The 26,296-nt window shown below is 41.2% G+C and overlaps 1 protein-coding gene and 4 non-coding genes across 5 annotated transcripts; 2 read left to right on the top strand and 3 right to left on the bottom strand.

Moving 5' to 3' along the window:
- The first annotated feature begins 4,745 nt into the window (after positions 1-4,745).
- On the top strand, positions 4,746-4,819 carry TRNAI-AAU (transfer RNA isoleucine (anticodon AAU)). The gene has a single exon. It is a non-coding gene; the product is annotated as a tRNA-Ile (tRNA).
- A 6,217-nt stretch (positions 4,820-11,036) lies between these two features.
- TRNAD-GUC (transfer RNA aspartic acid (anticodon GUC)) lies at positions 11,037-11,108 on the bottom strand. The gene has a single exon. It is a non-coding gene; the product is annotated as a tRNA-Asp (tRNA).
- A 589-nt stretch (positions 11,109-11,697) lies between these two features.
- On the bottom strand, positions 11,698-11,769 carry TRNAG-UCC (transfer RNA glycine (anticodon UCC)). The gene has a single exon. It is a non-coding gene; the product is annotated as a tRNA-Gly (tRNA).
- A 1,928-nt stretch (positions 11,770-13,697) lies between these two features.
- On the top strand, positions 13,698-13,780 carry TRNAL-CAG (transfer RNA leucine (anticodon CAG)). Its single transcript has one exon. It is a non-coding gene; the product is annotated as a tRNA-Leu (tRNA).
- A 7,008-nt stretch (positions 13,781-20,788) lies between these two features.
- LOC141541865 (heat shock 70 kDa protein 6-like) lies at positions 20,789-23,247 on the bottom strand. Its single transcript, XM_074266439.1, has one exon. The coding sequence runs from the start codon at positions 23,052-23,054 to the stop codon at positions 21,123-21,125; it is 1,932 nt and encodes a 643-aa protein (XP_074122540.1). The 5' UTR covers positions 23,055-23,247; the 3' UTR covers positions 20,789-21,122.
- Between the last annotated feature and the right edge of the window lie 3,049 nt (positions 23,248-26,296).

Raw genomic sequence — 26,296 nt, 5'->3', positions numbered from 1 at the left:
TAGAGATCATCCCAGATCAGTCTCCTCCTGGGGGGAGGGGGAAGGGGAGGAGAGGACTGAGCTTGGGGGACTAGTCTAAGGTCACAAAGCTCAGAGGTAAAATTAGAAAATTGCTTCAGACTCCAGTCTCCTTCCCACCAGAGAGAAATAATATTTTAAAATAGTGATTTACAGTTTAGAAAATGCTTTCCTTACATAGAGGGTATGCCCCACACCTTGATAGTTTCACTCCTTACTGAGAACTTTGTTCTAGTTTTGATAGGATCTCCTTATATAAACAAAAACATTACCCTTTGTTCAGGTCCAGTCCGGTGAGGTCTCTTGGAGCACTCCAAGTTCCTTTGACAAAGTTAATTCTTTGATAAAGTGTGAATTTCTTGCTTGTTTCACTCCCCTAGTTATATCATAGTAATTATGTTTGATTGGTGATTCACAGCCAGTTTACACACCTGAGAGATTCCTCAAATTATATTCTACTAGAGGGATATACAGCACACAGATACATAAAAGGTAATTTTAGGAAGGCACTGGGACATGTATTATTTACAGCTAACATTAATATAGTGTCTTAAGATCCGCAATTTTCTCATCTGTAAATCGAGACCCAAAAGCTCAAGTGGCTTGTCCAAGATCACACAGATAGACAGAGATGGCTTGTCATCCCTTTTTTATGGGAACTCAGTTCAGGTTCAGCACTCTCAAATTGGGAGTCCTATTAGGTCAGCAGCCAATTAGAAGTTTTTTTGTTTTGTTTTGTATTTTTTTAATCATCACAAAAAACCAATGCCTTGCTCACTTTGCCTAGAAATAAAACTACATCTGTAAAATTAGAATAAAGCAGGAAATATCTTCCCATGCTCTGTGTAACCCACTAGAAAGGACAAACATGATCGTCCTCCAAATACTGAGACCTCGTTGGTCAGTCTCTCCATTAAACATATATATGTGTATATATTGGAATGTGTATATGTGTGTGTATGTGTGTGTGTGTGTGTATGTAAAATGAAAGATATGCACAGTTCTATATACTGACCCAGGCATCTATATTCCCTCTCCCCAGCCTGACTTTTTTTCTGCTTATCTATTATAAGACTTGTAAGATCTTTTCATGCTAACAACATTTATTTATCTCCTCTTTTAGGATCCTCATATCACTTTATAAATTCCTGATTCTATAGTGGAGAGAGGCTCAGATATGGAGAAAGACCTGAACTTGAACTGTAAATTTGCTAGCTGTGTGATGATGAGCAAGTTATTTATCCTCAGTGGGACTCAGTTTCTACATCTGTAAAATGGACTTTGTGAAGTAATACTTATTTCCTATGGTTGTATGGGGTGGGAGGAAATGAGATAACATATTGAAAATATTTTGCAGTCTCTAAAGGTCTTTATTAAGGTGAGTTAGCAGGTACCTGGATTGGAGCACATGTGTGATCAAAGATGCTCATACATGCCTTTCCTTCCTGGTGAGTTTTTAAGAGCATGGAAAGATATTTCTTGGTTGACTCCGGATCTTTGTTGGAGAGATGTATACTCTATCTGACTCAACTTTTACTTTGGAGTGATGTGCAAATCCTTCTATTGGTCCACCAGTTCCCATGATGGGACAGGAGAGAGCAGAGGAAAATCCTGCCTCAGAATATTGGTCACTGAACAGGAAGAACTGCCCAGTAAGCAAACTTTAAAAGGAGAGAGATCTTTACTGATCACACCCACTTTTCCCCCATCTTTTTGAGCTTCTTTGGACTTCAATAAAGGATTTTTTTTTTGAGTCTGAGTGCTGTTTGCCCATAAGCAGATGACCAGTAAAAACAAAAACAAACAAAACATTCTAAGTAGGTGAGTACCTCCAAGAGCATGAGCGCAAGATGTTTCTTAATTTGTCAAAAGATGTGACTTAGAGTGAATGATTCAGAGAGTCTAGAATGGAGGTGAAGATGAAAGTGGTTCCACCAAATGTTTCATGTTTAATATCATATGTCTACTACAATTTGTTTATATATCTGTAGTATATGATTATGAAAGAATACTACTGTGCTATAAGAAATAATGTACACAATGATCTTAGAAAACCAGAATTTCTGTACAAAACAGAAAAATTTGTACAAATTAATGAAGAGCAAAATAAGCAGAACCAAGAGAATGTTGTATGTATTAACAGAAATATTGGGTTTTTTTATTATAGCTTTTTATATACTACGTATATGCATGTAGGAAGAATTCCCCCATCACCTCGCCCCTCTCCTCACCCCTTTCCCCCCACCTCCCAGCCACCTGACAGTGTAGAACTCAAGATAGTCATCCTTATATTTCAAGGCTGGAAATGGGAAGAAATCTGAGAAGTAGAGACTGCCCCCTTAGTATATCCACAGAGGTCAATTTTAAAAATTTTTGTCACCATACAGAACAAACCTATTAGTCTAGAAGCTGTCAGACCATAGTGGCCCCATCCCTGAAGTCAAGGAAGATGAAAAACCATTCCATCATGCATGTCTGGAAGTAAGCTTATTCCAAGCTTACATATACGTGACTAGAGATAATGAATAAAAAAAGGCAAAGGGGTGGTTCAAAAGCTAAGGGTTGCTATTTCATGTCTTAAGTATTCTTCAGTACCTGTTTATGAGTATTGTGTTTAGATTCTTTAAATAAATCTCTAGGGCTTCTGAATCGGATGGTCTGATCATTAATCAAAACGTAGGAAGAAGGCCAGTTTCCTGACTAAGGGAGAGGAACAGATAAGAGTCCAAGACAGTTGAAAGTGAGAGATCTCTCCAGGTTCCCAGACGGGTTTTTTGGTCAGACTTTTCTATCTACCACAACTGAAATAGCTCTACGTTAGGGGGGATATGAAGGACTCAGAACAGAAAATACTTCCTTGATTGTTCTTATGGGAGATGGTAGCCTTAGGTTACACTTAACATTTTAGCTCATTTTTTTACCAAAAGCTGGTTACAAGAAGGACCATTACTAATAGTAAAAGCCAGCAAACCCATTCATCCAAGCAAAATAACCAACAGAAAGTTCTAGCAGGGGTTCTCAAACTACAGGCCCAAGGCCCAGATGCAGCTGCTGAGGACGTTTATGTGGCTGTGGGTAATGGCAAATGGGCTGAGGGGCAGAGACAGTGTGAGTTTTTGTTTTTACTATAGTCCGGTCCTCCCACAGTCTGAGGGACAGTGAACTGGCCCCCTATTTAAAAAGTTTGAGGACCACTGGATTAAAGGATATCAAAGAATAAATAAGAGCAAAGAAACCCTTCAGCCAGGAATGAGATAAGATCGCAGCTTAAACAAGGAAAGAGAGAATAATTTGACTGGGGTGTTCTGCTCTTTGCAGTCCCTAGAAGTGCAGCTCTGGAGGTCAGGGAATCTGTTGGGACCAGTTCCTATATATGTTTGAAACTCGGTCTCCCAATGACCTCCCTGGAGGCTGCCTCTCCATTTGTGGCCCAGACCAACTCAGATCTCTTTGGCGGGTACAAAGAATAGTCTCAACATTTCCTCGGTCAATCGGAAATAAAATCCTTTTCCATACAAAGCACACCACATAGGACTGTGCTTCATGACACCATCCAAAAAACTTTCTCCCTCCTCATTACCCCTGTCCCATAATTCCACATGACCTTTCTGGGGCCTCCCAAAACCCTTCGCCCTGGCCTTCTTCCTACTTAACTCCTGCTTTAGAACGTTGCCTGTTGGGGTGGGGGAGAAGGGGGAGAAATCCACTGGATCAGTCAGGAGCCCTGACTCGCTAATTCTAGCCTTATTACTAATTAGGTGTGTGATTTGGGAAGAGGAGGGTCTCACTCAATAGCTCTGGACCCCCAATAATCTCTAAATTCCATTCTCGCTCTAAAATTATGGGGAGCCAGTCCACAGAGATATATTTCATCCATACAAAATGTTGCCATTCTCAGATTTCAACAATAGAGTTCCTCAAGGTAGGGTCAACCCCGGAGGACAAACTCCAACTCGTGACTCTCATTAGGGACTCTAGCTGCTCCTTGAAAAACTTTTTAGGGTCCCTGCCCCACCCACCCTGCCCCTGGGCAGATTTAAAACCTGTGAAACATAAAGATCTGTTTGCAAGGAGACAGCTCCACCTGCTGGTCACTTTCCACACGGCAGCCGCGGTTTGGATCTAACAGAGGGGAGCAGTTGCTTTGCTCCACCTAGAGCCACTCAGTCATTTTCTAAGTCTGTCTCCTCCCCCAAACCATCGCTCAAACAATTAAAAGTTGTATGAGCAGAGGCAAGCACTTCTCTAAGTTTTCTCATCTGCAAAATGGCGGAGTCAGACTCAAAGGGTCTGCCACTTAGGGTTTTTTTAGCCAGTTTTGATAGTCTGTGATTCTGTTTTTGGAGTAGCGGCTATGCTGACGTAGGAGCCCTCAGGTGCTTGACAGCTGTTGAGCCTACAAGTCATGCATTGGACAGAGGGAAAGGGAGGGAGAAATCTGGCCTTGACTCCGCTCTGCGCATGCTCCTTGCCTTCAGAACGCTCACGGACTAATGTATGACTGAAATTAATCCGATTGAAACTGAAGTTGTTGTCAAAAGAAAGGAACTTAGTGCTGATATATATATAGACTAGGTCAGAGACCCTGAGCCCCAAAAAGAACCACGTTCTGTGGAGGAATGACCGTTGTCTTCCTTCTGGTGGGCATAGAAAAGTTGTAAATTAGTTTGCAATGTTCATTTGAACTACTTTTATTTATTTTTTTTTAAAGTCCTGATTCGCAACGTGGCCGGTTAGCTCAGTTGGTTAGAGCGTGGTGCTAATAACGCCAAGGTCGCGGGTTCGATCCCCGTACGGGCCAGTTTCTTTTTCTCCGCCCACCTTTGTTTCTTTTAAGAAAAAAAAAGAAAAAAAATTAGGAAAAAAAAAGAACTTGACTTAGAATCCCAGCTGCTACACTACTTGGATTTATTATTTAATCTTCTCCGGCCTTGTATTGAGAGCTGGAAAATGAAGGTTCTGATGTTTCAGATGAAATGGTTTTCTAATAAAAGTTAAATATTTCAAAGAACTTAAAAATATTTTGCAAGGTTGAATGTTGCAAACTATCGTTGCATATATTTTGAAAACAAAAAGTTATTTTTTTTAATTGCCTGTTTGTGTCTTGCTCACTGGGAATGACTTTTATAAATTTGAACCAATTCCCTAGATATTTTTAACAAAAGAATTTTTTCTAAGAAGGTGATTGAAAAATTTTCCTCTCTTACCCATTTCACTTCTAATTTTTATTATATTCAATTTGTTAGTACAAAAACTTTTCAATTTTATATCATTAAAATTATCCATTTTCTTTTCTGTGATTCTTTCTACTACTTGTTTATAGTTATGAACTCTCCCCCATCCACAGATCTAAAAGGTAGTTTTTTTCTTGCTCTTCTGCTTTGCTTATGAGATTTTTTTTTTATGTCTAAATAATGGATCTATTTTCAGAATTTCACTGTCTTGATCTATGAACTGAATAATTGGAGCTACACAAAGTAGGGCTAGAGACAGATTTTAGAGATCAAGCAGTAGTTTAATTAATCACTTTTACAGTGAGGAATACAGTTTGCAAACTGGAAGTTCTTCTAAGTAGGACAGGTTGAAGGAAAGGTAGAAATTTTATACATAAATCTTGAGTAGGAAGGGAAAGGGAAAGGGAAAGTTGGATTACAATACAATCATTTTCAGGGCCTTAGTGGTTTGCCATGAGAAGCTGATGAATGTAGGATGATATGGGTGTTTTCTAGTCCTGTGCAAACATTTATTAAATGATTATTTCAAATCATGGAGGTTATGACTAGAGTTCTGTGATGGGAGAAGATTTTATAATCTTTGATTTACTTCATTTAACATACAGAGAAGAATGATTGTTAAGAATTGATTGATCAATTCAAAGTTCATTGTAAGATTGACTCCCAGGCAGCTCTGAAAAATAGAAATTATTAGTATATTCATTATATATTTGATAATTATGAAAATTATGAAAATCATAATTTTTTTCTTAATTCCCTCATTTCCATCAAAAGGACAATCCTAGAAATTGAAAAGTTACATTCATTTGAGACACCATTTTGATTTTACATAAAAATAAGTGAGTTACAAAGTGAATGCTAAGGTAGATGGCAAGGCAAATAAAGTAGAGAAACATCAGACCAGTTAGCTCAATAGAAAATGCTGCCAAAGTTTTCAGGCAATCAGAAGAATAGATCAAAGGAAGGTAAGGGAGAGACATTCTTCAGAATGTTCTGACCTCTATTCTATAAATCTTCCACTTGCTTCTTTAGAGTACTAGGTCTTCCTCTATTCGAGAGGACTGGCTGACATAGAAACAATATTCTTCTCTGATGATAGTGTAGGGCACTCATTCAATCATTATGCATATTTGGAGGTTGGTGGCAAGCTTCCCTGTATGCTCCAGGCTCATAACTAGTTCTGCTGAGAGGTTCCCAACAGATGGGTACAGATGGCTTCGGTACCAGTCAGGGATTGGGCAGATGCCAACAGGGCCACAATGGGCAGGAAAACAATTCCCTAGATATTTTTAACAAAAGAATTTTTTCTAAGAAGGTGATTGAAAAATTTTCCTCACTTACCCATTTCACTTCTAATTTTTATTATATTCAATTTGTTGTTTCTATTGGCAATAGAGGGATGACTTTAACTGGAGAAGAATTTCAGTGGAATGATTCCCTAGAAATAGGGACAACTTGGAATAATGTAGACAAAAGCACAGAGGCCTTCCCAGAAAGGAGAGAGGCTGTGATATAGGGTGGAGACACTTTAAAAGAAATACAGTATAAAAATGGAAGGAAGAAAACTGCTTCCATAAACATTGAGATTGGTACTAAGGAAACACTTGCAAGGGGAAAAAAGGCTTAATTTACAAGGGGAGTAACTACAATCCTTAGGCCATGTCAAGTTTCTTAGGTGAGTAGTCTGTCTATTGTCTTCTATCTCTCATGCTGAAGTCTTGAGGATAGCTTTCTACCTCAGATATCAGCTGCTTCTGATTCCATTTGATTTTCAACATCAGGTTCTATAACCCAAATATATAATGCTGCCCTTGTAAGATGTGACTGGTGGATCCAGGACTCCACTCCCCAGAGTTTGGCTGCAGTAGTGGTGGGGAGCAAGACTACAAAGTGACCTCTCCATCCTAGCTCCAAGGACATTAAATTTCTAGTAGACTCAATCACTTGGCCAGACCAAAGCAAATTTATAACAGTGGGCAATTGTCAATTGAATGAAGTTGAACTGCCAGGTTTCAAAGGGGGCATCTGGAAAAGGAAACTGCCTACAAGTTGGCTTCAGAGTCTTAGATGCATTATGCTTAGGGTAAGTGGAACACAGCTCATGACAGCAGCCCTGTGACAACTCCCCCACCAACATTCACTTCCACCAATGAGTTTCACCAACTATCAAGTCCTCAATGGCTGAAAGCTGTTCCATCATAGGAAGGAATAAGTGTAATGTTCTGGCTAGCTTTCTGGAGGACCTTGGGACCAGTCTTGATCTTAGCAGAATAATCACCATGAAAATAGGCAGGAATAAAGTCCAAAGTCTTTATTGTCTTCTTCAGTCTCCCAGTCTAAACCAGTCTGCTCCACAGTCTCAGTCAGTCTGGCTCACAGTCTGACCCAGTCTCTTTCAGCAGTCTGCCAGTCTGCCAGTCTTGATCTTAGTGCAGGAGGCAGGAGAGCCACAAGGATGGTCAAAAATAGAATGTCTATCTTCCAGTCCTTCTTAATCCCTATCTATATACCTTATTGTAATTACATCATTACAGCATACTGATTTTATGTGAACTTAGAGAACCATTACATCACCATAGTAACTACTAAGTACATATGTGAACTAGAGAACCATTATCTCATCAGTTCCACTGAGTTAGCATCTTGTTTCAAGTATACTTCTCCAGAGTTCCAGCCCTCCACAAATAAGTTGTTAGGGAGTACTATAAGTCTATTTGAGCCAACCCATAATCCCATATTCTTATCTAGTTTAGATCCCTCCTTTGGAGAGCTTTTCTTGCTTTGTGGAAATCATCCTCTTCTGGATTGTAGCTAAGTCTTCTTTTGTTAGACTAAGGGGGCTTTAATGACTTTGCTATTCTCAGAAATATAATGATCAAAGACTATTGTAAAGGATTTGTGATGAAAAATGCTATCCATACCCAGAAAAAGAACTGATTTGTCTGAATATAGATTGAAGTATACTTGTTTAAAACTTTATTTTTCTTAATTTTTTTGGAAGGAGGATGGGATGCTGTGGAGATTTTGTTTTCTTTCAGAAAATAACTTTTATTGAAATGTTTTGCATTACTTCACATATGTCTTCTTAATAGGAAGAACAAAGAGAATCTGGTACTCAAAGTTTTAAAAACAAATGTAAAAAAATTGTTTTACACATAATTGGGAAATCATATCTATTTATCTATATCCATAGAGAGAGACTATATCTAGACAGATATAGACTAAGGGGCTTAGGCAGGCCTTCAGGGAGGACATGCTAAGGCCATACCTATATGGCACAGTGAAAGTTCCCTAGGGACTTCTGTTGTAAGAGCTGTGTTCTCTCCTTTCTCAAAGATGAATAAATCATGTGGGAAAGAATCATTGAAGAGGCCTAAAGTCAGTGGTGTTGGAGGCCAAACTTCAAAGAATCAAAGGAATTTTGAACTAACTCCTGGGAAAAAGTCAAAGGCTCAGATACAGAATCTTTTAGGAGTTCATAAAGTGGGCAAGCAATACCTGAAAAGTCAGAAATTCAGAGACAATAGCCCTCTAGTACAATATATACAATCTCTGTAAGTGTGGAAGAGGGAGGAGACATACACATATAAATGTGGTACAGAGTCACACAGGTTGGGAAGCTCAGGTGCCAGAGGTGATTCATGACTCTGTGGAGGCCTTCATGTGCTTTATATTGCTTTATAAAATCACTCCTCTGGTCTGGTCCTTATGCTGGATAAAACCACTTCTTTGCTACTCTTGGACAACTGAAACAGTGTCTGATTCTTTTAGCACACAGTCACTTTTGGTAGAATACTGAGAAAGTGTTATCTTCTCTTAAGCTGTAGGAGACATTAAAAAACAATATGGACACTTGGAGTGGTTTTCTCTCTCTTGGGTTGTAAATGGAATTAAAAGGTCAATAAGCTCAAGCAATTCTTTAAATTGCAAAAGATCCTGCTGTCTTCTAGCTTCCTAAAGCTACAGGGGTCTCTTCCAATCAAATAGCTCTTAAAATCAGTTGTAAAACTTGCCTCAGCTGTTCCTAGTTCTTGTGATTTGTATTTAATAAGCAGCTTCTCCCACTGTCTTGTGTATTCTGCCTCCAGCTTCTTCTAACTCCCCAATGCAGCTTTTTCTCATCTTTCTTCTACGGTTACCAGTGGCTTCAAATTAGGGCCTCCTGTTTAGCAACTTAATTCTATCTTATAGTTTAAAGCTCTGTGCATGTGTGTATCTTTGCAAGACCTTAATAATCCTTAAATAGGTATCTGATTTGTGATTTCTTCTTTAGGAGCTTCAAAACTCTGAAAAAACATATGTAGGTGAGTTGATGGACAAAAGTTCTTTGTAGTCACCTCTACCTTCAATCACAGCTTTAGCATTTGAGTGATACTGTTCTCTGTGCAATTCTTTCAGAATAGTGTGTGTTTTTCTCTAATCACGTTTAAAAATCTGATGGTTGTGTTTCAAGATGGTTTTATCAATGTTCCACGCACAAAATTCTTTTTCTACACCTTTCAGCAGTTAAAATGTCCACATTATTGGGACTGTAGATGAGGGGCTCTGGAAAAGTCATCTTATTAGGACAAGCAATGGCTATAGGGAATGGAGGCTACAGGGGAAGATAGTTAAACACCACCATCGGGATACAGCCAAAGAGATAGATCTACATTTTGGTATACCTTTGGAGAAGATGAGCATGATCCGACTGAATGCTCTCACAAAAAGATGGCCGTTTCAGTGCTGTTCATAAACTGAGCCCTAAAATCATCCACCGGAAAAGAAACAGATCTCCCTAGCCTTCCAAATCAGTGAGTATGGTTTCATTGTCACTTGTGGGTCTATTCTACCTGGTCTCCTAGGACTCACCCAGAAGTGACAGTGAAGGGTACGAATATGAAGCTCACATTTCACAAAGAGTTTTAAGAAAAATACTGCTACTGCCTTGGAAACTAAGTGACAAATACGACCCTTATTTGTGCTACATCTCAGGGAAGTTAATTAATTTGCTAAATGTCACACTGGTAGTTGGCATTAGAGGTGTAGAAGATAATCAAAAACCATCCCTGCTTTCTTCAAGGCGTTTACAATTTATAGGTGGCAACAAGCAAAACAAATATGTGCAAATAAAATATGTACAGAACACAAGGAAGAAACTAGCATCAAGGAAGACCAAAAAAGATTTGTAGCAGAAGGGAGGGAGAGGGAGAGAGACAGAGAGAGAGACAGACAGAGAGAGAGAGACAGACAGAGAGAGAGAGACAGACAGAGAGAGAGACAGAGAGAGAGAGAGAGAGAGAGACAGAGAGAGAGAGAGAGAGAGAGAGAGAGAGAGAGACAGAGAGAGAGAGACAGAGAGAGAGAGTCAGAGAGAGAGAGAGGGAGAAGAAGTAAAGATAATGGAAAATTGTAGGAGACAGATCATGAAGATCTTTGAATGGCAATGGATTTTCTATTTATCTGTGAGTAAACAGGAACTACTATTAAATTTGTAAGCTTGCATAGGTTTCTGTTTTATGTTGTTTTAAGAAGTGTATCACACTAGAAAGTAGGGGGAAATAAAGAGATTTTTCCTTCTCTTAAATCCTGGGAAGAAAATGGTCCTGGACCAGAGTGGTGAAGGCCGTGATGGTTTAGTTGCAGCCTAAGTTTTATTTGCCCAGAAAAGGACAGGTAGAGGTATCGTTCTCAGTTACCGTGGAAGTTAAAGACGTTTTCAAGTTGCTTGACAAGACAATAAGTAGAAACATTTTTCTTAAAAGGTGGGGAAGTAGTGAAGAGATGGGAAAAACGGAATGCAGCCTCCCCGTCGGGGAATCGAACCCCGGTCTCCCGCGTGACAGGCGGGGATACTCACCACTATACTAACGAGGAGCACCTGTGGGCGTCGTCTTCCTGCGGAAAGTTGGAGAATTGACAAGGGCTTGTAGGTTCATGTATATTTCCAGATATTGTCTAGAATTTATATTTATTTTTCTAAATCTAATAGAAGCTCTAGGACAAAGCTTCTACCAAGAAAGGAACAGACATGGATCCAAAAACGATAGTCTCTGCTATCCCTGGGGATTCCCACAGGCCCCTAAGAAGGAAAAGGGATGAAGGAAGGGCAAGGGGGAAGGAAAAGAATGGGAAGGGGAAAGAAGACGACGAAGGGGGAGGACAAGGGAAGGGGAAGAAGAGACGTTGGTCCAAAGAAAGACAATTTGTTAAACAATAAATTTAAAGCCCTTGCAAAGGAGACACAGAAGTGAACCGAGGGTGGATGAGAAAGATCTCTTTCTGTCTCCCTCTCCTTCCTTCTCCCTCATCTTTCCTTCTTTCCTCCCTCCTCTCTTCTGCCTCTCTCGCTCTTTTTTCTCCTTTCCCCTCTATCTCTTCTTCTTTGAAAACACGATTTTAAAAATAAGTCCCATTTTAAATGAAGAAAATTAAAACTGAATTTTCTTCTAAATTGAGAAAAGGTTGCGTTGGCCGGGAATCGAACCCGGGTCAACTGCTTGGAAGGCAGCTATGCTCACCACTATACCACCAACGCCGCTGAGGTTTTCTTGCCGAATAAGCTCAGATGAGATCGGCGCAGGACTCGCCAGACGTTGAACATTTACTTTCCTAAATCTAATTCTCTGAATCTCATACCTACCCCAGGATCCGGATCCCACTCCTCTCTTGTCTGTCCCCAGTCTTTTTAACAACCACCTTCCCAGCGCTCCCCACTGGGAAGATGTCGGCAAAGGCGATGCTTAGACACCTACTATGTGCCCTGCAGGCCCTATACTGGCAGCAAGTGTAATGCTTAGGCGCCTACTAAGTGCCTTGCAGAGACAGAACCGGAACAGGCCTAGCTCTAGAGGAGCTTCCTCTATACCCCTGGTCCTGGAGAAGGGGCTCTGGGATGAGTCAAAAGGCTGGATAATCTGAGGAAAGAGAGCACAATGGAGGAAGAGGACAGAGGGCGAGAGCAAGAGTAATTGGTTTGCTTTTTGGAAACTGAAGGGAGACTTCGGTGAACAGCAAGTAAGCTAATGGGGCTGGAAGAAAGAAGAAAAGCACTTCGTTTCAGACCAGCTGGAGGAGCTCAATTGAAGTTCGGCCCGAAGTGCTCTGCGTCTGTTTTCTATCCTGGGGCAAGAGGGAGCCGCTGAAGATCCTAGGGCTGGGAAGTGGCACTTACGGTCAGAGACCGCTAAGAGCGGGATGGGGGAGGGGCTGATCAGATACACACACTTCTGAGAGGGCCTAGACCCTCTAATCTTTTCTCTGTGATTTTCCAAAGGAGAGAAAGATCATCTTCTCCTGGAGCAATCCTAGAAGGCATCTTGGAAGGAGCAGCTTTTGAGCCGAGCCATGGACAAGTTAGATGGAAAATATCGGAGAAAAGGGGAAATTTGTGCCAAGCCACAATATTGCGTCCTAGCACGCCAGCCCTGGGAGGAACTGGGAGGCCCGCGAACCAGAACCTGGCCCGGTCCTCTCTTTGCAGAGAAAAGAGTCCTTTAGAGGTGAGGCGTACCCGTGGGCGAGAGCAATTGGGTGGGACCTAGGTATTAGGCTAGAGGGAGGGAAAGGAGGGAGGGAAGAGAGGGACAGGGAAGAAGGAGAAAGACTAGGAGAGGAAGAAGAGGAGGAGGAGGAGGAAGAGGAGGAGGAGCCACAAGTTCCCTCCTCTTTTCCTTCCTTCTTTCTTCCTGCTCCTCCTCCTCCACCTCTTCCTTCCTCCTCTTTTCCTTCCTTCTTTCTTCCTGCTCCTCCTCCGCTTCTCTTTTCTCTGCATCTCTATGTGTCTGTCTCCCTCCCTGTAGGTCCTCTCGGTTTCTCCCAGGGCTGGCGTGCTAGGACGCAATATTGTGGCTTTGCACAGATTTCTCCTTTTCTCCGATATTCTTTCCCAGCATAATCTGTCCAGGGCTGGGCTCCAATGCTGCCTAAGTACTGGGGAGCCATAGCGGAGCTCGTAGCTGCAGTGACGCTCTTCTGCGAGCACGCCGCTTCTTCCCAGATCCGAGAGGGGCGGTGGAGATGCCAGAACCTCGGCCTTCTAGGTGGGTGGAGTTCTCCAAGCCTCGGTCAGTCTCCGCTCCTCGCCCCGCCCCAAGGCCGGGCCGGTGGGGCCCGGCCCTCTCTCTAATGGCTCTGGAAGAGGGAAAGGCGGTGGGAAAGGGCCACGTGGATGCGGAGGGCGGAGGACTGAAGCGGCCGGGAGGGGCTAGAGCAGTGGAGCCTGCCCGAGCTCTAGGAGTCGCTGGGCTCTCGAGCTCAGGTCTTTTTTAGCCGGAGTGCATCTATTACCATAAATGACGGAAAGAGCCCAGAGGCCGCGTAGTGCCGGGGCCTCTCTCCTTGGTAATGGATGTGGGCAGATATTTTTTAAAGTTTCACACCAGGCATTTACGGTAGTGAGAATGCTGACCCATAGCTTGTTTGCACTAGTATCCTGTAGAGGAAGAAGGACGCGTTTTTCTCGTAGTCAGGATGGCCGAGCGGTCTAAGGCGCTGCGTTCAGGTCGCAGTCTCCCCTGGAGGCGTGGGTTCGAATCCCACTTCTGACAACTGCTTTTTTTTTAAATTTCTCCTTCCTAACAGCTTTTCCGAAAAACTAGCAGACAGCGGCGCCAAGCGCCAGCAGGACCCAGTCTCCCCTTTCTAGTTCTACTTACGCTTTGGAAAGCACTTTAACTCATTACCTCCCATAGCAAAGTGGTGCAAAGATTCCCAGAGTCACCTGGGATCTCCCTGCTCAGAATGGGGCGTCTCTGGGGTTTCCTTCCTGTCAGTGGGATTCTTACTGCACTGCCTAAGAGATCAGTCACTAGGGCAATAAGCATTTTTTGAGCACCTACTATGTGCTAGGCTCTGGAAATAAATACAAGGGCCAAAGATAGGCCCCGCCCCTCAAGGAGCTTACTAATGAGGAAAATAACATGCACACCCGTTTAAACTAGATACAGAAAGGATTCATTGAAGTGGGAGGATGGGCCACTCAGTCATACTCCTGTCAAAAAGCATTCTTTGCATGTGCTCTAGAGCTGATATTTATGTCTTTAATTCCTTTGCAATTTAAAAAAATAAAAATGTAACATCCCAATGAGGTGCCAGTTAGAGGCTGGCTAGAGGACGCTCGAGATCGCTCTTGGACCAGAGGCATTTCCTCTGGGTCCAGGATCCTCAGTATTGCAACATGACCACAAGGCAGCTCCATCTGCTCCGGCCTCCCCCGAGGGGATCCCTAACAGTGAAGTTAAGCAGATCCGTAAAACCTCATCTGAAAGTGCAAACGGCCTTTTAGATGTGTAGCAGCAGCCCAGTATTTTAAATTAGCAGGAATATTTTCCCTTCCTACTGCCTCATCCCTTCCACTCCATAGGAGGGGAGGGGGAAAGGAGGAGGAGGGGAAGGAACAGAGAGACAGAGAGAGAGACAAACAGAGAGATGGACAGAAATAAGTGGATAAAAGAAGAGATAAAATTAAAAATATGTATGTCTCATTCTGGACCCTAAATCTGTCACCATGCTATCATGGAGAGCATGTTTCCTCAAGTTGGTTTTTATAGTATTGTTGTATAAGCTGTTCCCTTGGTTCTGCTCATTTTAATAAGTTTTCATTTTTATAATATTGATGTTACACTATATGAACTATCTTCTAGTTATGCTCCTTTCACTCTACCAGGCCAATAAGTTGTTCCATATCTTTAAAAATGATGTATTTCCTTACAAAATAGTACTCCCTCACATTCATATATCACTAATTATTCAGCCATTCTTCAATCGATAGGCATCCCCTTAATTTCCTTCCCCCCTTTTGTTCCCACAAATAGTTGCTGTACTTTTTTTTTTTTTTTTTTCCTTTCAGGAAAAGGACCTTTTCCTTTTTCTTTGATCTTCTTTGAGCACAGGCCTAGAAGTGGAATAACTGGGTCAAAGGGCAGGCAGTGTTAGTAATTTTTAATGTATAATTCCAAATTGCTTTCCAAAATGGAAACAGTGCATCAGTGTATTTGTTTTCCTATCCAGTCTTTGTCATATTCCTTTTTTAAATCACTTTTTACTGCTCTGATGGGGGGGGGGGAATCTCCTTATAATTGCTTTAGTAATTACTTGGACAATTTTAAAAATATAATTATCATTTATAAGGTCCAAACAACTCCCTGAAGGGCCTCAAGATCAGTCAGTCAGGATAAATCAAAGTCCTTGGTCTTTAGGGGGAGAAGTGAAAGAAAGAGGCAGGCAAGGTGCTTGCCAAAGATGTGTCCTGGATACTGGAGTATGGAGTCTCCAGCCTCTCTCCTTCTCCTGCCACCAAGTGACTCTGACTTCTCTCCCCCAACCCTCCAATCCTTGCCTACTATTATCTCTCTTGTTTTTTTTTTTTAATTAATTTTATAATTTTACATTTTTTGACAGTATATATGCATGAGTAATTTTTTTTATAACATTATCCCTTGTATTCATTTTTCCAGATTTTCCCCTCCCTCCCTCTACTCCCTCCCCTAGATGACAGGCAATCTCATACATTTTACATGTGTTACAGTATAACCTAGATACAATATATGTGTGTAAATCCAATTTTCTTGTTGCACGTTAAGTATTGGATTCTGAAGGTATAAGTAACATAAGTAGTGCTAATATTTTACATTCAATTCCCAGTGTTCCTTCTCTGTGTGTAGTTGTTTCTGTCAGCCTACTATTATCTCAACACCAAACATTCAGCAAGCACCAATGATGAGAACCATCATATCATATATCACCATCTCATCTAAATATGAATATGGAGCCATTATCTCACACCAAATAGGTAATTAGCCTTAAGTGCTCGGATTCAAGCATATCTTTTTGGAGTTTCAGCCCTCTACAATTGTTAACCTATTGCTACTTTTTTTTTTTTTTTTTTTTTTTTGAGAAATGTTTATATCCTTAGACCATTTCTCCACTGAAGAATGGTTCTTTTTCTTACGCATTTGAATTAATTCTTAATATAGCTTGGGAATGAGACCTTTATTAGAAAATCATTTTCCAAAGATTTCCTCCCACTTAATTAGATCCTTTTAATTCTTCTGTTTTGTTGTGTGTCCCAAATCAGTATTTTAGGCAATGGTAGGCCTCTTAACTAGAAACAATTTTATTCTAAAATTTCTTGTCATTATTTCTCTTTAGATTCTGGATATTTTGGCCTCTTAATATGAATTTTATTATTTTTCTAGTTCTATTGATCTGATAGAAGTTTAGTGGGCAGCATATTGAGTAAGTAAATTTGTAGAGGGTCATAGTCAGTGGGGAAACTTTGGGTGAGGTAGAAGACCCTTTAGCCCAGAAGGAACTTGCAAACAATGTCTGGTTCACCTCCCCATCTCCCCTAAGGGCTCTCAACCTTCCTAAGAAGTCAGAGGCCGTTGACAACCTGTGTTAAGATTGAATCAGAATGATACCAGGTGGAAAAATGATACCAGGTGGCAAATTATACAATAGCAAGTTCTTTATGTGGTCCCACGTGGGCAGTGTAGTTTTTGGTACATGATAAAATAGGGAGTCTTTGAAATAAACAAGACTGCATTTTTCCACCATCCTCACGAATCCCACCTCACCACTTCTCCACTAGGAAAATATATCTTAATCATTCTGTTTGGGGGCTCTAGAAAGCAGGATACAACATAAATTGATTTAAGTACTAGTGTCATTTTTATTATATTGGCTCAAACAACCCATCAGCAATTAATATTTTTCCAGTTAATTAGATCTATTTTATTTCTGAACTGTTTGTAGTTCTATTTTTATAGTTCTATTGAGGATCCTGGAAAGAATTCCCAAGTGTTTTATATATGCTGTAGTCATTTTATATGGAATTTGCCTTTTTTTTAAATTTCTTCCCACTGATTATTGGTAGCTTGTAGAAATGTTAATGAAGAATGGAAGAGTTTAAAAATTTTCATTGACTTAAGTAGAATTGAATTGGTTGATTAAGCTACATTGTTTAAGTGATCTTGAGAGTCCTATGGAGGCTCCCCTAGTTTTCTTTAAGGTAGGGATTAAATGTCAAATTCAATATAACTGTTTCTATTACCAATAGAAGATTAGAGTTTAAAGCCAAATTGTATACCAGCCAAGATAAAGAGAACTTAGTATTTAAATATTTGAATAGCACTGAATAAATTGTTGAATTGTACTTCTAATCTGGATAATAGGTTAGGGTTTTTTTTTAAATTGACTTTCCAATTCACATGTATTTATTAAGTGTATGTTATACACTGTGTTGGGTGCTAAGGCTATAAGTGGAATGAACATTGAGCTTACATCCTAATAAGGATAACAAGAACATATGAAAACTATAAAATATAAATATCAAATTTGTGAATGCAAATATATAGAAGGAAGTTAAACACAATAGAATCTGGGAGAGAGGCCACCAGCACTAGTATCAGGAAAGATCTCTAAAGAGAAGGATCCTATGAGTTAGAGGTGAGGAAAAATTTCAGAGAAAATGTAGATTTGTGCAGAGTGAAATGAGCAGGAGGAAAGACATGAGTATAAAGGAATCCAAGTCTGGAAGGTAACCCCTGTGAAGGACATTCAGCCAAACCTATCCAAGACGGAGAAAGGAAAATTCTTGGCCCTGTCAAATGGTTCAGCATCAGAAACTGGTATGATTTTATTAGTGGAAATGACATTAAAGAAGAGACATTAATGTTGCATTTCTGCTCTTCTCTAAAGACCAAGAGGCCTTTCCATCTAATATACAGTTGAAACTTTCCATATGTGTTGTCCATATGTATTAGAATATGAGCTCCATAAGAAAAAAGGAACATTCTACTTTTCTATTTATATCATCAGCAGTTAGTATTGTGTTTTGCACATAAGTGCTACATATAATGCTTTCTTCATTCATTCATCACCTTCTTGGCAATTAATAGAGAGCTTTAAGGAACACTAAATTAAGTGATTTCTGTAGGATCAGCTAGCTAGTATGTGTCACAGGGAGATCTTGTACCCAAGTCTTCCTGTTTCCCTACCAACTACACCAGGCTCAAATAGAAACAATGGACTTAGAACAATTCATAAGTTCCCCTGTAGACTACATGTGTATTTAGTTTTAAAAATTCATATTTCCTGTGTTTGTTGTGTTTTTATTTAGTTTTATTTTATTTTGCTATTTCAAAATTATCTTTTAATCTGGTTTGAGCTGAAATCAGTCAGTTACATACCGAGTGTGACATCTTTGCACTATATTGTGTCACCACTCATATTAGAGAGACAAAAAAATAGGCACCATATTTCTAGAAATTCTCATTCAAAGTCTGTTTTATACTAAAGTAGGCAATTCTAAATTATGGGAATTTCTCTTAATTTTAGCAAGTAGAGTAGACAGGAGTAAAACATGTCCAATTTTGTGAAAACAGTTTACAAACTATTTGTCATACAATCTGCAAAGTCTCTGACTCATGTCCAATTTAAGGGCTATACCTCAAAGAGATCAAAGAAAGGATGCGTAAGAAACTTTGTTTATAGGAGCCAAAAAAACCTGCCTGGAATATGAGACTGCTTATCTATTGATGAATGACTGAAAAAATTATGGCATAAATGTAATGAAATATTTTAGAAGCTATGAGGAAATGGGAGTTTCCAAGTAAACTAGGAGACCACTATGAACTAATAATGAACAAAATCAGAACTAGGAGAAAATTTTTAATAAAAATACTATAATGTGGAAATATGTTTAATATTATCATTCATATGTATACATACACACACACACATATATATATATAATCAATATCAGACTGCTAATTAGGGAGAGGGAGGGAAGAGAGGGTAAGAGAAAATTCTGGATCTCAAAAATTTTACAAAAAATGAATGTTGAAAACTATCTTTACATATAAATGGGAAAAATACTATTTAGCAAAAAATAAAGAAATGAAGAAAAGCAACTTTGAAAGTTGACAGAACCCTGATCACTGCAATAATAAACCCACAATACCTGAGGCATTAAAATTAAGAATGCTATCTTCTTCCTCCTCCCCCTGCTAGAGAGGTGACAGGCATAACTATAAGTCAGAATGAGGCCTATGATTGATTCAGCAGAAACAAATTCTCACTTGAGCAGGGTAGGTAGCCTAGCATATGGACTGCAGAGTGCTCAAAGTGTAGGATAATTTGATTGACTCTACCTCCACCTTTCCATGAGTAAAATACATGTTTCAACTGCCTATTTTTTTTTTTCTTATGAGGATAAACAGATTTCTCAAGACTTCCAAAGTAAGTCATAAGGATTTCTCCCCCCTCTCCCCCTTTAGGCTACGGTCAAAGCTAAGGGATATATCTGTACCACCCAAGGGATATTTAAAATGGTAACAAATTCTTTCTGAGCCTTATGACTCTAATTGACCTAAAGGTCAATTCCTTTCAATTCAATTCAATTCAATACACATTCACTGTTCTGTAGTTTACTAACTATATGGTCTGAGGCCTGTCAGTTCTTTTGTGTTCAGTTTCTTCACCTGTAAAAACAGAGTTATAGTTTATCATATATGTTTCCTTCAATTTTTAAATTCTATTTTGTTGGATTTTATATTTATAACTTTGCATTTTATTTTTATTTATTTGTTATTTTTCCATAGTATCATTTCCTGAGAAAAAGAACTAAGAGAGAAAGTAACAGATGCTATCTGGAGAATGTATGTGAACTCTTTCTTAACTTAAACACTACTTGTAGTCTAGTTCTGAACATAGATGTAAGCCCAAACCAAGATTCAGTAGACCAGGTCTGGAAACGATTCAAGTTAAAGGAGGGAGGCAGTTGTTGAGCATGTACTGTCCTGCATTTAGAATAACATCACAACTCACTACACTGACATGCCTCCTCCAAGGCCAAAGAGGCAACATCATTTTCTCTTAGCTCCAAGAATGAAATTGCTTCAACTTTTTTCCACAGAGAAAGGTATGGGATGTGGTATATTAAGAAGTGAGTGACTTTGTGTCACTAATAGTGTCCTACACAATAAAATATTTTGCAAGTCTTTTAAAAATCATTTTAGGAAAGGATGATCATTGATAATGCATCCAACACTACAATAAAATTAAACCACTAAAAATGCCTCAGGAAGTTAATAGAATTACATGATTACATACTTATATGAGAATAGTAGCTCATAAAAGAATTTATGGCATTTTTCAGATTTTTATATTAGTTACTTTGGTGAAGAAAATATTGTATCGCTCTCCTTGAATGCTATGGTTAAAGATAGTTTTTAATAGAACCATGTTGGTTACCAAAAAAAGAAGTGAGTGAGCACTGCCCTAATTTCAAAGTTTAGGGGAATGTAGGTGTGAATAGCTCATGAGTGAGACTTGATGTGTTCACTGTTTTGCTAAACTGTTATCATTCTCCTGCCCCCCCCCTTTTTAAATCCATAACTCACTAGTTGAGAGAATGGCATATTTTAAAATGGAAATAATATAAAGCAAAAAGTTACCATAGTAATGGATTTTTAAATTATGACTTTTAAAAAACTATATGTCTATCCTGGCTCTAATGATACTTAATTGGAAGCAGAGACAAATTAGTAATAACTTTTTACAGTTTATTGAAATATTCTAAATAATTAATACAAATTTTTTATCATAAATTATTGAAACAGATTTAAATAAGAAAACATACATATTGACAGCAGTCAGAGAAAGAACGAAATAAGCAATCTTTTGCTTCCCCTGTTGAGAAGGGAAGAGTTGAAAGAAAAAGTCAAAAAGTCAGGATGCCCAAAGGCGGACCTGCTCACAACAAAGCTGTCCAGAGATAGCAGTTGGGAAAAGAACAGAATGCTGACGCTTCCTCTGGAGACACTAGCAGCACGTGCACCTGTTGTTCATTAGCTCACAATCCCCTAGCCAGCCAAAGTCCCTCATCTAATCCACCTCTTCAATGGTGGGCCCAGAGGTGGGATGGGAATGGCGGGCCTGGGCGCCACAGCTGTTCCCTCCCTGAGAACCAGGTGCCTGGTAGAGCCGGGCAATGATGGGCTGGCACACCCTCTCCAGTTCCTTCTTCTGGTGCTCAAACTCCTCCTTGTCGGCCAGCTGGTTGGCATCCAGCCAGGAAAGGACTTGCTCGCACTTGTCCAGCACCTTCCTCTTGTCTTCCTCCGGGACCTTGTCTCGAAGGCCGTCCTCCCGCATGGCACTCTTGACCTGGAAGGCATAGGACTCCAGCGAGTTCTTGGCAGTCACCCTTTCCCGCTGAGCCTCGTCTTCGGCCTTGTACTTCTCCGCCTCCCGCACCATCCTCTCCACCTGCTCCTTGCTCAGCCGGCCCTTGTCGTTGGTGATGGTGATCCTGTTGGCCTTGCCCGTGCTTTTGTCCGTGGCCGAGACGTTCAAGATGCCGTTGGCGTCGATGTCAAAGGTGACCTCGACCTGGGGGACCCCCCGAGGCGCGGGAGGGATGCCCGACAGCTCAAAGCGACCCAGCAGGTTGTTGTCCCGGGTCATGGCTCGCTCGCCTTCGTACACCTGGATCAGCACTCCCGGCTGGTTGTCCGAGTACGTGGTGAAGGTCTGCGTCTGCTTGCTGGGGATGGTGGAGTTCCTCTGGATCAGCGTTGTCATCACCCCCCCTGCCGTCTCGAGACCCAGGGACAGGGGCGTCACGTCGAGGAGCAAGAGATCCTGTACCTTTTCGGACCTATCTCCCATCAGCACGGCCGCCTGCACGGCCGCCCCGTAAGCCACCGCTTCGTCCGGGTTAATGCTCTTGTTCAGCTCCTTGCCATTGAAGAAGTCCTGGAGCAGCTTCTGCACCCTGGGGATGCGGGTGGAGCCCCCGACCAGCACGATGTCCTGGATCTGGCTCTTGTCCATGCGGGCATCCCGCAGGGCCTTCTCCACCGGCTCCAGGGTCCCCCTGAAGAGGTCTGAGCACAGCTCCTCAAAGCGAGCCCGAGTAATCGTGGTGTAAAAGTCCGTGCCCTCGTACAGGGAATCGATCTCCAGGTTCGCCTGGGTGCTGGAGGACAGGGTGCGCTTGGCCCTTTCACAAGCTGTGCGCAGCCTCCTCAGGGCGCGCTTGTTCTGGCTCAGGTCCTTCCCGTATTTGCGCTTAAACTCCTCCACGAAGTGGTTCACCAGGCGATTGTCAAAGTCCTCCCCGCCCAGGTGGGTGTCCCCCGCCGTGGCTTTCACCTCGAAGATGCCGTTGTCGATGGTGAGCACGGACACATCGAAGGTGCCCCCGCCCAGGTCGAAGATGAGCACGTTCCTTTCTCCTGCGCCCGACCTGTCCAGCCCGTAGGCGATGGCCGCCGCCGTGGGCTCGTTGATGATCCTCAGCACGTTGAGGCCGGCTATGGCCCCGGCGTCCTTGGTGGCCTGGCGCTGGGAGTCGTTGAAGTACGCCGGCACCGTGATGACCGCGTTGCTGACCGGCTGGCCCAGATAGGCCTCGGCAGTCTCCTTCATCTTGCTCAGCACCATGGACGAGATCTCCTCGGGGTAGAAGGACTTGCTCTCCCCCTTGTAGGACACCCGCACCTTGGGCTTCCCGGCCTCACTCACCACCTGGAAGGGCCAGTGCTTCATGTCGGACTGCACCACCTGGTCGGAGAACTTGCGGCCGATCAGCCGCTTGGCGTCAAACACCGTATTCTGCGGGTTCATGGCCACCTGGTTTTTCGCCGCGTCCCCTATGAGCCTCTCGGTGTCCGTGAAGGCCACGTAGCTGGGGGTGGTGCGGTTGCCCTGGTCGTTGGCGATGATCTCCACCTTGCCGTGCTGGAAGACACCCACGCAGGAGTAGGTGGTGCCCAGGTCAATGCCGATGGCCGTGCCCTTGGGAGCAGACATGATCGCGGCAGGACTCCTTCCCTTGCTCTTTCCCGGGAGTGCGGAGCAGAAGTCTCAGGAGAAAGGTGGCTGGCTGACGTTCGGATGCTCTCGGTCTCGCTGGAGGAAGGACGCGGACCGGTCGTGTGCCTCTCTGCTGCGGCTGGAGCTCTGGCTCTCTGTGGATGCTCAGCTGGGATGTGCCGGGCCAGCTCAGGTCCTGCCTATTTATGCAGCTGCCCCAGCCCCGCCTCCTTCCCTCCTCCTCTGCCCGGGAACCTTCGGGCGCCTTCTTGAACAGCCCAGAGCTGGCACCGGCGCTTTGAGCAATTCCGCCCCCTCCGCTTGCTCTGACCAATCAGAACTGAGAACTCGCCTTCTCCAGCAAATTCTCCGCGGTTCTGGCTGGAGCTAGTGGACGGAGGGGAGGGGGCCTAGAAGGTGATGTCATAGGAGTGAGATCTGTGTCTAGGACTTCGGGAAAGTTCGCGGTGTTTCGCGGGCAGCGGCATGTCAGGCAGGGGTGTTTCCTTGCGAGAGTGGTTCTAATGAATCTCTTAATGACCTTCCCAGAGATTTCATCCCTGCCCCAAGCTAGGCATCGGCTCCTGAAATGAAGTGCTCGGGCACCCCTCTTTAGGAAGGGACGGGGAAAAGTCTCTACCTCAGGAGAGGAGGGTGGGAGAAGAGGCGGGCAAAAAAGGAGGATAGAAAGTGAAGATGGAAAAGAAAAGTGGGAGGGGTAAAAAAGGAGAGTGGAAAGTGAGGATGAATTGGAAATAAGAATGTGGGATACAAGAGAGGATGTGGGGGAAGCAAAAAAGAGTGGGATGTGAAAAATCGGACTGGAAGAAGGAGGAGGTGGGGAGGGAGGCAAAAGGGAAGTGAGGATGACGTGCTGAAGACAAGAGGAAGGAGGCGAGAAGGCAAAAAAGAAGGGAACGCTGGAGTGGAGAAAGGATGGGTAGGAGTGGGATGTTAGTCCAGGGATTCTGTATCCTAAATCTGTCACCATTCTCTAGTGAAGAACGTGTTTTGCCATGTTGGTTTTTAAAGTGTTGTATAAATTATACTCTTTGTTCTGTTCTTTTTTTTTTTTTAATTAGTTTATAAAAGTTTTCAAATTTTTCATTTTTATAATATTGATGTTACTTTCTGATTATGCTCATTCACTCTGTTCATAAAAGTTCTTCCATATCTGTTTAGTCATCTCATATTCTTATACCACTAATTATTCAGCCATTCTTCAATTTATGAGCAGCCCCTTAATTTCCTTCCCCCCCCCTTTTTATTACCACAAATAGAATTGCTATCATTATTTTTTGCAGAAAAAAAGGATCATTTTCTCTTTCTTTAATCTCTTTTGAGTATAGGCCTAGTACTGGAATAGCTGGGTCAAAGGGCAAGCAATCTTTGGTATATTTTAATGTATAATTCCAAACTGCTTTCCAAAATGGAAATAATGCATCAGTGTATTGCAAATACATCAGTGTATTTGTTCTCACACAGTCCATCCATTCTTTATCATATTCCTTTTTAAAATCATCTTTGCCACTCTGATGTATGGGAGATGGACTCTCCTTATAATTGCTTTAGTAATTGCTTGGACAATTTTTTAATATGGTTGTTATTAGCCTCTTACTAGTTCCTGCCCTGAAAGCTATCTGTTCATATCCTTAGACCATTTCTCCATTGAGGAATGGCCTTTTTTTCTTATGATTTTGAATTAATTCTTTACATAATTTGGAAATGAGACCTTTATGAGTGATTCATTTTACAAAGATTTCCCCTTCCCTCCCCCAATTGTATTCTTTTAACCCTTTTGTTATTTTGTGTCCCAAATCAGTACTCCAAGCAGTGGTAAGTTCCTTAACTAAAAATCATGTCATTCTAAAATTTTTATCATTATACTGTTTAGGTTCTGGACATCACCCCCCAACATGAATTTTATTATTATTTTTCAGGTTCTCTTGATCTGTTGGTATTTCAGTTGGTATAGGAATGAATAAGTAAATTGATTTATATAGTAGTGTCATTTTATTATATTGGTCCAACTTACCCATGAGCAATTCATATTTTCCAATTATTTCAATCAATTTTTATTTCTGAATACAGTTAACAGTTGTATATTTATTATTTTTGTGTGTATCCTGGAAAGTAGACTCTCAAGTATTTTATATGTACTCTGTAGTCATATTCAATGGAATTTGCCTTTTTAAAAATTTTTGAGTGGGAAGAACACTGATGTCTTATTGAAACATTGGTGATTTCTACAGGAACTTAATGGATGTTCATTTACCTAAATGGAATTGAATTGGGTAGTTAAGCTACATCTTTTAAGTGACCTTAAATGTCCTCTGAAGGCTCTAATTTTCTCTGAGGCAGGTATCAAATGCCAAACTTAATGTAACTATTTCTATTATCAATAGCAGACTATAGTTTAAAGTCAAATTGTATACCAGTCAACATGAAAACAATTTAATATTTTCATATTGATAATATTTGAATGGCATTGTAACATTGTTGAATTGTACTTCTGGTCTGAAAAATGGGTTTGGGTTGTTCCAATTTATAAATATTTATTACTTATATTACTTTGTACTGTGTTGGGCATTAAGACTATAAGTAGAAAGAATGAAACACTTTCCACTAACCAAGAGCTTACATTCTAATAGGGATAACTACAAGAAGATATGAAAAACATGAACCACAAGTATCAAATTTGTAAATAAAAATATATACAAGGGAGTTTGAGAGAAAAGGCACCAGCACTGATATCAAGAACGGTCTCTTAAGAAAAGAGAGAGATCCTGTGAGTTGGAGATGATGAACATTTCAGAGAAAATGTAGATCACCACTGTGGGCTCCTACATAGTGAAATGAGCAGAATGAGGAAAAATATGAGTGTAAAGAAATGCAAGTCTGGAAGGTAATCCCTGTGAAGGAAATGCAGTCTGGCAATTACTCCCTTAGGAGCATCTATTCAAGATTTAGAAAGGAAAGTTTTTGGTCCTGTCAAATGGTTCAGTATCAGAAACTGATATGACTTTATTAGAGGAAGAGGCATTAATATTGTTATTCTGCTGCTCCCTGAAGACATGAGGCATCTGACGTTGAGTTGAGACTTTCCAAATGTGTGTTCTTAGTGGTTAGAATGTGAGTTCCACAAGAAAAGTGAAAATCTTACTTTTCTACTTGTTATCACAGGCGCTTTGCATACAGTAAGTGTTTAATAATGCTTATTTCATTCATTCATTCAGCAC

Source organism: Sminthopsis crassicaudata, chromosome 4, assembly GCF_048593235.1.
Source record: "Sminthopsis crassicaudata isolate SCR6 chromosome 4, ASM4859323v1, whole genome shotgun sequence".
In the NCBI taxonomy this organism is placed as follows: domain Eukaryota; kingdom Metazoa; phylum Chordata; class Mammalia; order Dasyuromorphia; family Dasyuridae; genus Sminthopsis; species Sminthopsis crassicaudata.
This window is presented reverse-complemented; position numbering and strand designations above follow the sequence as displayed.

What these genes read in the sequence shown, in the direction of transcription:
- LOC141541865 (XM_074266439.1), bottom strand. Translation starts at nt 23,054, where the DNA reads ATGTCTGCTCCCAAGGGCACGGCCATCGGCATTGACCTGGGCACCACC.